The 11,801-nt window shown below is 41.4% G+C and overlaps 2 protein-coding genes across 10 annotated transcripts in view; both read right to left on the minus strand.

Moving 5' to 3' along the window:
* Nucleotides 1-11,801, minus strand: part of LOC135248593 (Fc receptor-like protein 5) — a 67,524-nt gene that overhangs the window by 32,121 nt on the left and 23,602 nt on the right. For 4 of the 7 annotated variants that reach the window (XM_064323408.1, XM_064323402.1, XM_064323405.1 and 1 more), the window contains 2 exons: nucleotides 4,993-5,277; nucleotides 3,717-3,992 (listed from right to left, as the gene is read on the minus strand). The exons of 2 other annotated variants lie outside the window; for them this stretch is intronic. In XM_064323408.1, the coding sequence (XP_064179478.1) occupies nucleotides 3,717-3,992; nucleotides 4,993-5,277 (561 nt within the window). The remainder of the gene's footprint in view (nucleotides 1-3,716; nucleotides 3,993-4,992; nucleotides 5,278-11,801) is intronic. One more of the 7 variants, XM_064323404.1, reaches the window with a different exon arrangement.
* LOC135248596 (transport and Golgi organization protein 1 homolog) overlaps nucleotides 1-11,801 on the minus strand; it is a 33,237-nt gene that overhangs the window by 11,718 nt on the left and 9,718 nt on the right. The gene's annotated exons all lie outside the window — the stretch shown is intronic.

Raw genomic sequence — 11,801 nt, forward strand, 5'->3', positions numbered from 1 at the left:
CTCTGGTTCCGTTAACTCCCCTAGGGATAAGTCGTCAACCGGAGGATCCCAGTCGAACCGCGAATCCCAATCCAAACTCTCCTGTCTGTCCTCAGAAGGTGGGGATGGCGCAATAGGGCTGGACGGAAACCCCTCTTCCTCATCGTCCCAAGCCAAATTAGTCTCTCTTTGCAAACCATGACCATTAGGAGTTTGTGATGACCTCTGTAAGCAATGTTTGACACACTGGGGACCCCACTGAATCACTGTATTTTTCTTATTTCCCCAGTTAATGTGCGGTTTGTGTTTCATCAGCCACGAATGGCCTAAAACAAGTGGATAGGCTGGTGAATCAACCAGGAAGAGCCTGACTCGCTCCAAATGACCACCAAAAGGGACACGCATGCAGACAGGGTCGGTAATTTTTTTTACCAATCCGGTGCCCAGCGGGCGACCGTCAAGAGCTGTAATGTGGCGAGGCCGTGAAAGGAGAACCACAGGCAATCCAAGTTCACTAGCCCAGTTTGAATCCACAAAACAGTCAACTGCGCCTGAATCTAAAAAGGCGTCAGTTTTAACTAATTGATTATTCCAGGATAGCTCTACAGATAAAACGGTTCGAAAGGCTGATGGGTTACGCCTCACTGGGACCTTTCTTTCACCTAGTGAGGCCTCCCGTTTCCCCCCAGCTTAGGGCAATCATTCTTAGTGTGTCCCTTCTGTCTGCAATACCGACACCATTCGCTGCGCTGCCTTTGTTCACGCACATTGCGTAGGGTGGAGCTATCTATCTGCATCGGTTCGTCATGGCTCAGAGAGCCTAATGGGGGAGCCAAAACTGCAGGTTTACCCGGAAGGGAGGCAACATATGGGAGGGAACGGTTCTTCCTCTCACTTCGCTCTCGCTCACGTTCCCGCACTCGGTTATCAATCCTGACAGCCGTCCTTACCAAAGCATCCAAAGTGGCCGGGGACTCAAGAGTTGCTAAAGCATCTCTCACTGGCTCTGAGAGCGCATTCTTAAATAACGTCATGAGCGGAGCCTCTGGCCAACCCGTTTCACCAGCCAATGAACGAAACGTAACAGAAAAGGCTGCAACACTGTTCTCTCCCTGACGAATGCGTGTTAGCCTTGTAGCTGCTTCTTCTCCGCTAATATCGTGATCAAAGACCGACGCCATTTCTGCCATTAAACCTCCAGACGTGTTCATTACAGGGGCTTGTGAGCGGATGAGCGGCTCAGCCCATGCAAGGGCTGTCCCTGTTAGCAGGGATAAAATAAAAGACACCCGTGAATCTTCTGTAGTGAAACGTGATGGTTGAGCTCTAAGAAATATCGTACATTGCGCTAAAAAACCCCTGCATCTCCCTGATTCTCCATCATACCGCAGGGGAAGCTGCAGTTTAGGTTCGCGGACAATGACTGATACCATCGGCTCTGGGGTCGGGGGAAAGGAAGGTGCTTCTGGAACTGTGGGGTTTAATGCGCAAGCCAGTTGGCGAACCCTGTCAGCAAGCTCATGCAGTGCATTCTCCTGGCTGCGCAAACTTTCTTCCTGACGGTGCAGGCGTTCAAGCATTTCCCCCTGCCGTTCATAAGAGGTTGCTTGTTGGGAATGTAATATCTGAATGCCCCTATCATGGGCGGTTAGGGCAGCCTGTTGAGCTGCAACAGCCTGTTCTAAACCCGTTGGAGTCGCTGGTACATCCATTTCGCGGCTTCAGTGTACTGTGAGGGAGTTGGAGTTTTGGGAGACCAACCGCTACTGAACAGGGGGTTCTTTAAGCTATTAACCAGAGGTAAAATAGCCAAAAGTCTCAAGAGACAAGGGAAAGGAAAACAATACTCCTTAGGGAGAGTATCCCAAAGAAAAGCTCTACACAACCCACGTACTGGGTAAAAAAGAACTAAGGCTTAAGGAGTATGAAAATAAAACAAAACTGCCGGAGCAGAAAACGGGGCAACTCAAAGAAAACAGACCTCGAACCGAGGCTGAAAAAGTAAAACCCTAAAGAAAGAATACTGAGCTTAGATTGTGGCACTAACTTGTTGCCAACAATCTAAAAAAGCTAAAGACTGTTGTGCTAATTTTATAGCCAAAACAATCCAATATCGCAGCTCAATCCTTTACCTTTACCTTTACCTTTACCTTTACCTTTACCTTTACCTTTACCTTTACCTTTACCTTTACCTTTACCTTTACCTTTACCTTTACCTTTACCTTTACCTTTACCTTTACCTTTACCTTTACCTTTACCTTTACCTTTACCTTTACCTTTACCTTTACCTCGCTTGACAGAATACCGGCTCTCGTGCAACATAAGTGACACTGAAGCAAAGCTTATCGGCTTGCTCAGGGTTTAAATAGAACACCAACAGGTGCAAATAGTAAAAGGAAATTTGCACGTGTATAATTCAATCAACTCAAATGGCCGTAATAACTGAAGAAAAGGTGCATGAAAAAACCAATGGCCGTAATAACTGAAGAAAAGGCGCAGGGAGGAAAAGAAATGGTGGCATCAGCCAAAACCATGACAGTTACATGTTGCCCCATCCCAACACTTCTTGGTAATTTGTATTTGTCCTAATACTGTAGCTTATTCTTCTGCCTAGTTGGCTTTGCAGATGTTAGGCCAGAATAGTGTTCACTGTTCTCGGCTAGAAATGGCTGTACAAAATAAGTATTGTACCTTACTGAACCCGTGTTTAGCAGTTGTCTATGACCATGAAATGCACTTTTTTGTACGTCGCTTTGGATAAAAGCGTCTGCCAAATGAATGTAATGTAATGTAATTTCACACACAGTATAATGGAGGCCAGCAGGAGAGGAGCAGCTCCCAGACCGAATACCAGTCTACCTCTGGAGAGACACAGAGATGAGGGATATGTGGAGGGTATAAACCTGTGCGTATACAAGAATATATGGCGTTACAGGGTGGTAATCGGAACCCATGAAGTGGTTAATATCTCTTATACTATGTATAACAACTAAAATGCCTGGGAAAATTTAAATAAAAAGGTATTTTTAAAGACATTTTATTAATTACAAAACTAACCCCATTATGTACACATCTGCCACTTCACTAAATATGGTTTCTTTGGTAATGATAAACCAGTGTTTTTCATTACCTTTTCGCTTTTCTTATGTATGCAGAGTAGTCTCACTATCAGACATCAAAAATATAAGAAAAGAGAAAAGACATTAAACAATGAAAAACAAAGTTCACAACTATTGTCATGGTGCATTTAGCAACTGGTATAGCGGGAAAACAGTCAGCTGTATCATATATTCTAATCCACATAACTACGATACGTTAATATCTCCAAGCTTAATAAATGCTGCACCCCTGACCACAAAAATGTGAAATGTGTTGAAACTGAGATATTTTCTGGATAAAAAAACGCTTTCTATCTGCACAACTTAGCGGTTGATTTTTTTAAATAACATGGTGTTAAGTTTCCTTTTACTTCAGGATTTCTAAGTCAACAAATTGAAAGTTTTCGCGCTGTGATTTAGAAACATAATGAGGCAAAATTACCCACATTGCCATGCCTATACACAAACACAAATAAAACGATTGGTTGACATGGCTGTCAACCAATCGGAATTAAATATTTGTCCAAGCCATATTATATATTGTTATACTGTTTGATGCTCCTATGTATGGTAAGTGAATGGAAAGCAATGTAAATATTTTAAGGATAAAGTTTTATATATAATTTGAAAGAGACTCACCTGCAATAGTCAGAGTGATGGAGTCGCTGCGCTGTGATGTCACATTTCTCCCCTCTAGCCTCCCCTCACACCAGTACTGCCCCTGGTCAGATCCAGCAGCCCCAGTGATGTTTACACTGTACTCTTTAGAGAGAGATGTGGCTGTCTGGTTATGGTCTCTGTACCAGAAATGTGTCCAGTTGCTGTAGGAGTCCACCTCACACCTCAGGGTGACGGCCTCTCCATTGTAAAGTGGGCGCCATTTTGGCTCTACAGTCAGAGTGGCATTAGGCAGGGCTGTGGAAAGGAGACAGACTGGGTCACAGTTTCTTCTGTCAGAATGTAGAAGTGACTGAGGAGGAAACAGTTGTGTACAAAATGCAAGGGAAAAAGAACCATGTCAGAAAGATTAATTATCTTTGAGACAATAGGTGGTCCTGTGCAATATTTCATAAAATATAAATATTTGAAGCATAACTTCAAAAGTAAATTATATATGTGAAATCATTCACAGAATATTTTTATTCTCTATAGTGTGAGCATAAGTTGAATATCATTGAAATTAGGATAATTATACAAAGCCTCTAGCACTACTGAGTTCATTAGAATCCCAAAAACATGTATGAAATTTACAGAGAGTGGTGCAATAAACAAAAAAATCCAGTGATTGGCAGTTCTGTGGGCGAAGACACCTTATTAATGAGAGCGTTGGAGTAAAATGGGCAGACTCATTCAAGATAGCAGAAAGGCCACAAATGGTTGAATAACAGCTATTTACAACAGTGCTGCGCAGAGGGAAATCTCTGAATACACAACCCAAAACTAAACAATTGAAGAATGGATGAAATGTCTGGTCTGACAAATCTCAATTTCTGCTACGACACATACGTAGATGGTAGGGTCTGAATTTGGCAAAACAGGATGAATCCAACTGCATAAAAATCCCATCCTGCTTTGTGTCAGCAGTAACAGCTGTTAGTGGTAGTGTAATGGTGTGGGCAATGTTTTTGTGGCACACACATTAGGCCCCTTAATACCAACTGAGCATCAATTGAGTGCCAGAACATACTTAAGCATTGTAGCAGACCATGTGCATCCCTTTATGACCACAGTCTACCTTTTTTCGAGTTGATACTTCCAGCAGGTAATGTGCCATGTCACAAAGCACACGTCACCTCTAGCTGGTTCTTCAAACAAGATGGCGACTTCATTTTACTCCAATGACATGCACAGTCCCCAGATCTCAATCCAATAGACCATGTGACATATCCAAATTGAAAGCGTACCTGAGACTCACCTGCAACAGTGATGGAGTCGCTGCGCTGTGATGTCACTTTTCTCCCCTCCAGCCTCCCCTCACACCAGTACTGCCCCTGGTCAGACCCAGTAGCACCAGGGATGGTGAGTCTGTTACCAGTTACACTGTGACCAGCAGTCTGAGACACAGCCATCTGGGCCTGGTCTTTGTACCAGGAATATATCCAGTTGCTGTAGGAGTCCACCTCACACCTCAGGGTGATGGTCTCTCCATTGTACAGTGGGCGCCATTTTGGCTCTACCGTCAGAGTGGCTTTAGGCAGGGCTGTGGATAGGAGACAGACTGGGTCATAGTTCTGTTGTCATGACAGTATTTTTATGACTATGGAAAAAACAAATCACCCTAAATGAAGGACAAAAACCAGGGCAGCTACATTTCTATTTTCAATGATTTTAAGAGAAGATATTCAAAAATAAGAAATGAAAAAGCTCTAATCCTGATCGTAATGGTACAAGAATTAAACTAAGAAACAGGGCCCCCGAATCATCACAGCAGTTGGACCCAGTGCATTATGGGAATGTGCCAATTTTGCACACTGAATAACGCCTGTCAGCACTCAACTGATACCTGTATGTGGGTGGGGTGACTATACTCTGTGTACCAGACTGGGTCTCCCCCCTGTGTGTGTAAGAGCAGCAGCACTGAGGGTGTACAAGCCTTTAGATGTTCTGGAAATATGGGCAATGTCATGTGATCCAGTTCCTTTTTACCAGTAATATTCCCAGCCAGCTGAAGTCACTGTAACCTTACAAGAAAGACTGACATGTTCTCTTGCATATAACTGCCTGTGTGGAGAGACAGTCAGGACAGGCAGGGGTATCTCTAAAACAGAGAGAACAGACTGAATCTCTCCCCCAGGTTCCTAAAAATGGCATCATCAAATGCACAGTGCAAACTGGCTTTAATCTGTGATACAGTAGAACATGGTTCGCTTATCCATGTACTGGGAAAGCATGTGACTATCTCAGAACGGGTGTGGGCGAGGCTGTGAAGACGGACAGACTGTGTCACAGCTCTAACTGCTCATTACATTACATTACATTACAGGCATTCTCAGATGGTTCTACCCAGAGCGATTTACACAACTTCCACATACAACTTTGCTAGTGGAGTGTAGACATGACTACAGAGGGACAGGCATGCTCTGATTGGGGTTGAGACAAAGAGCTAAAGCAGTAGGTTCTCTCATTCTATCATAACAGATAGAAAAGGCCACATTCCATGGATTTAAACATACAGAAGCTCAAATATTTACAATACAAACAATGTGACAGTCAGAAACTCAACTCAATTGGGGGTATACCCAGCCCATTTAAATGAAAATAAGTTAATTTTATATTTGCCTGTAATAAATGAACTGGTACGGGAAGCACAATGTGCGCTGGGAAAGATTGAATAAATGTGTTAAATATGGTCTCTCTGTGGGATGAGTGAGACCACCAGTGTTCAGCTGCTGACCAGTTTTGACTCACCTGACACGTTCAGTCTGACAGGATCACTCAAGGATTCAGCAGAACATGAGTATTTACCACTGTGGGCTTCAGTAACAGGTGTGATGGTGTAGATGTTTTCATGGGCCATGTGCTTTAGTTCCACACTATTTGATTCATATTTGTACCATATGAATCCCACATGTTCCATTGGCGGTCCCGAACACCTGAGAGTGACGGTCTCTCCAGTGAAGAACAGGGGCCAGTTAGGCTGCAGAGTCAGTACATTCTTCGGACTCCCTGTACAAACAGTGCATGCACTACGTCAGTACATGTGTTTAAATACTCATGACATGTTTATAGTGTCCTGATTAATGCTGTGGCTTCATTAGTTTAGAACAGTAAAGAACTGCTTCTGGTTGTGATCTCTGTATCACCCCCTACTGTAGGACATGCCTTGAGTCTCACAGAATAATATTTCTACATTAACGTCCACATATGCAGTCAAATTAATCACATCATAATGCTGTGAGACAGTCCTATTGTGAAGCATGACATTCTGTTATCGATAATAAGTTTACCTAAACTGCCTGAATAAGGTTTTTCTCTGATAAATTATTAGGTAAGGTGGGGTTTGTTTAAAAATCTAGTAACACTCACCCAGTCTTGTCATTAGACTCAGCACTGTAAAAAAAAAAAAAAGACAGGAATCATTGACATCGTCATCGAAATGGCCAAAGAAATGCAATAAGTGCAAGAAAAATACAAAACCATAAATATGTTCCAAATAAAGCCTAAATACAGCCCATCATTGCTGTTTGATTTCAAGATGTCATCCATGCAGTACTGTGGAAGTTGGGTAAACTCAGGTCCACCAGTCAGTGTTTGAGTTCGACAATGATCAGTTTGAATGGAGCGTATATCTGTTTGTGTGAACATATTTGAAGCCTTTACATGTTCTGTGCAAAAATACACTGAAAGTTCTGGTTAAAAAGCCAGTTACATATCACCACTCTCATATTATTAAGTGCAATTGTGTTACCTTTTATCATGTAATTTTTTGTTTTATTATTTTATTTGTAGTACAATATGCTACATTGGTATCTTTTGCGATTATTTATATTTTTTATTTTACTGCTAGAGTGTATTGATGCACACCAACCTTTTTATTCTAATTGCAAATTGCTGCTTGTACATATTTTTTGTAAATCTTCCCACTTTCCCACCTGCCAAGGGACTACTGATTAAATTTAGTTATCAAGCTAATTCTGGGGCAGTTACTAACTGTCCAATGTCTCTATCAAATAACAAATAAATAAAATTGTATTTCTACTTTCACAAAAAATTGTTAGTGATCATTTAAGGTATGTTATCTACTGAAGCAAAAGCATACTTCTTCACTCATACTTTTCTTCTTTTCCCATAACGCAGGTCATTCCAATGCAGCCCAAACGCCGTAGAGCATTTTAGTATTAGTGAGGTCAAATCATACTTATTTATTCCAGCATAACTTAACAAATGTGTTGTTGTTGTTTTTTTTTTTTTCAAACAAATGCAAATTTCACCACAAAAACACACTTGTCTGTTAAAAACCTTTACATTAAAAAACTGATTCGGTAGTACTCACAGATCAACGTGACCCCTCTGTTTGCCTGCATGATTCTAGAGGAAGGTTAGTGCTTCAACTTCAGTGATCAAAAGAGCGATAAAAATGAAACCCCTGGGTTATTATACATACTGTACAGCACCTCTAATGCATTCTGTTCTTATATGCTTGTGTGAACAGCAAGTTGCGAAAAAATTCCCACAGAAGCTCCCACCCTTCTACTTCATCACTGCTTTACCTTCCGCTTTTCTGTAACTAAAATCAACTAAATTTAAATATATATCTGCAGAAGATCACTCTTTCATTTCCTCTATACTGACAAAAAGCCACCAACAACAGAAGCCAGAAAACCCACAGGCACTCACAGTGCCAAACAGAGAATAAACTATCCAAACTTGTATGTGAGTTGTGTAGGCTCGAGACAACTCTAAGTACCTGTATGAGTTGTACTGCAGTTGATGACAGAGGAATCCTGTGAAGAGTTGTGAAGGAGAACCCTAAAACTACAGTCAGTGATGTCACCAGCAGTCTCCAGAGGGCAGGGGTAAAAATATAGCAAACCCCCAAATGCAGAAGACTCTGAGAGCAGAATTATAGAGGCTAAACAGCAAAATGCAAAACCTCACATCAACATCAAGAATCAAAAGGCCAGATTAGAATTTGCCAAAAAATACAAAGACAAGCCTGAAGAGTTTTGAAGCAGTTTTATGAACAGATGAGACAAAAAAATAAAAAAATAAAAACCAAAGCAATGGAAAGCTGAAAGTGTGGAGGAAAGAACTTCTGCTTTTTAATTGTAATCTTTTTTTTTTTTACTTTTACACTGCTGAAAATAGGGGGACTCAACACAAAGACAGCAGTTTCTGTGAAATGGTAACACACATACCATGATATTAAAAGCTGACTGTACTTTTGTCTCATATTCATATCCAATTACCGTAAGCACAGAGCAAAAATAACCAATTTCCCGCTACTATTACAACACTTTTGGGGGGCTCTGTTCGTGAGAGCAAAAATAAGGAAGTAGGTCCTGCACAGCAAACCAGCTTTTTGTTTTCTTCTCTTCTATTTTTATAAACTAAAGAAAAATGCGGAACTTCACTTGTTATTGCAGGGAATCAGAGTGACTTTAGGGCATCACCTTGCTTAAATACACTGGTCCTCTATGAAATGAAACACTGCATGGTCTAAAAAACCCAACTGTGCCAGAGCTGACTGTGAATGTTGGACCCGCAGGACAGCTCATAATTGGCTAGAGTGAAGCCCTGGGAGTATGTGATTGGCTACTGTACTGTCCAGAGGCTGTAGTGTGGTCCACAGAAAGGCGGCTTCAGTTTGTGAGGAGTACCGTCCCATCACAAAATAGCAGCTCCTCTGATTGGTCAGACTCAATAGTCAAGCAGCAGGCTGGTTGCATTCATTTGAAAAGATGGGGATGCTTGTCTGTGCACTAAAAAACGTACACAAGATTGAGGTGCTAATCTGTGTGCTTACAAACTTACACAGGATGGGGTGCATTAAAGTTCCAGTTCATGTCCCTCTGACATTTACTTGAAAACAGAAGCTATTGTAAAATCATTTGGCCAGCAGGTGGGGCACTTGAGCAATAAAATAATCCATTGAGTTAAAAAAATAAATAAATACTGTACTAATTTGGCTCCTGACTAATCTTTAGGGTACGCTCTACTATACAAAATTTTCTACTATCCGGCACCACAAATTTCCTGATGGTGATGGAGAGTAGAAATTCTACTATAATGACCTCTGCAAAAACAATGCCCAACAATGGGGAGCCATAGGAGCCAGTCAAAGCCCAACATCTGGCCACCATGCTCCGTCAGCCCAGAGGGAAGTCTAACTGGCTCCACCCTTCTTGCATATGCAGACTTCATGGCTGCTTGGCCACAGAATCAGTTGTGTTCTGTCTGTTTCTCCAGGCTTGGGAGCTGATTTTTGAGATCACCAAATCTCATATTCAACCATACAATGACACCGTCATACCAGCAGGCTCTTTGGAAATGCTGCACAAACAAAGGCCTTAGTGAGAGCAATTGTGTAAATCAATTGTCTGGTTCGACCAAAATTGAGCCTTTTGGTCATGAACAGAAACTTGGCAAAGTAAGAGTCAACTGCCTCTGAAATCATACTGTAACCACACTCTTTCTGCAACTTAAACCCTAAAGTTTATTATGTAACTCTGTTTGAATGCTAAATGATGAATGGAAAATTATTTACAGAAATATTATTCACAAATTGATCATGTTGGCTGAGGCGTAATTTGCAATAGAAATTTGCATCACTCTAGCATGCCCAGCTGAACTACGCTGACCTGAAGAAAGCTGTGAAAGTTACACATTTAACTGTGACACTGAGAAGCTCTCAGAGCGGCTGCCATCCCCTCTGAAATCGCAGAGTATCCTAACCCAGACAGAGCTGCAGGAAGCTGCAACGGTTACCATGTGCGTCTGCATTTTAGTGCCATGCTCCTCTCTCCTCTGCTCGAGATATAGACGGAGCTGCAGGTTGGAGACGCTCGCGTGGTTTCTGTAGTCTGATCATGTGCTCATGAAGGGAAGCTAATGAGCCGCAGCGTCCGCTATATTTGTACTTTAATTTTTTTTCTAGAGGAGGTAATCAGAGAAGTACGACATGCTTGTGTATTTTATAACCGTTCTGCAGCTTTCCCCCTGTGTGTGGCAGGAAAATAACAGTGTGTGCATATGCCATTGTGCATGTGTGATGCAGCACTTTCTTCCTCTGGAGAAATGTGAAAGTCCGTATGTTTGTGTTTATAGTCAGGTAAACAGCTAGGTGTCCATTCCATGTCAGGGAGCTTATAAAAAACAAAGGTTATCTCAATAAGTTATTATTTAAGTGCATTATATCAACGTTTATTGTGTTGTATGTATTTTATTGATTTCTATTAGAAATGTTTCATAACATGCATTAATGACTGCAGCACTGTTTCAATCCAGAGGTCTCCTGTGCAGGAGAATTATACATCAGCCCTGAACCAGGAGTGACCGCTGTCCATTGAGCACCACGTGTCAACAGAACCTTAGGGCACTTTAAAACTATATGATCCTTAAGTAGGCATTTGATCGGATACTGCTTTAAATCAACATTGGTTCAGAAAGCACAGCAAATGTGATGAACTTCCAAAAACACTGCTATTATGTTAGCATGAGAGATAGCACAGTATAATGAGTAGAACTGGTCTTGTAACCCAAAGGTCACAGGTTTGATTCCTATGTAGGACACAGCCGTTGTACCCTTGAGCAAGGTACCTAGCCTGCATTGTTTCAGTATAGGTCCAGCTGTATAAATGGATCCAATGTAGATGCAAAGTAAAAGTTGTGCCAGTCGCTCTGGATAACAGTGTCTGCTAAATGCCGGTAATTTAAGTCACTTGTAGTCTACTTCCTCAAAAATGCTTGCCAAGCCAACAGCCTATCCCTTCATTGCCCTGGCCAATTGATGCTGAACAATTATTTAAGATCAAATTAAATTCAGCTATTCTCATGTTTTATTTTATGATGCCTATGTTTTTCATATGTGATTACTCTTCGTTATCATCAAAAACTTCCATCATGCAAGGACAAAATACTTCAACTAATTAACCTTTTTAATGACCTGGTAATACTAATGGAAGATAATGGTAATACCTATTACAAGCAATATCAAAAATTACAATCGTAGTCTGAAAATAATAACGGCGGAATCACATAATTACATAAGCAGAGACAAATGCC

This window comes from Anguilla rostrata, chromosome 2, assembly GCF_018555375.3.
Source record: "Anguilla rostrata isolate EN2019 chromosome 2, ASM1855537v3, whole genome shotgun sequence".
Taxonomy (NCBI): domain Eukaryota; kingdom Metazoa; phylum Chordata; class Actinopteri; order Anguilliformes; family Anguillidae; genus Anguilla; species Anguilla rostrata.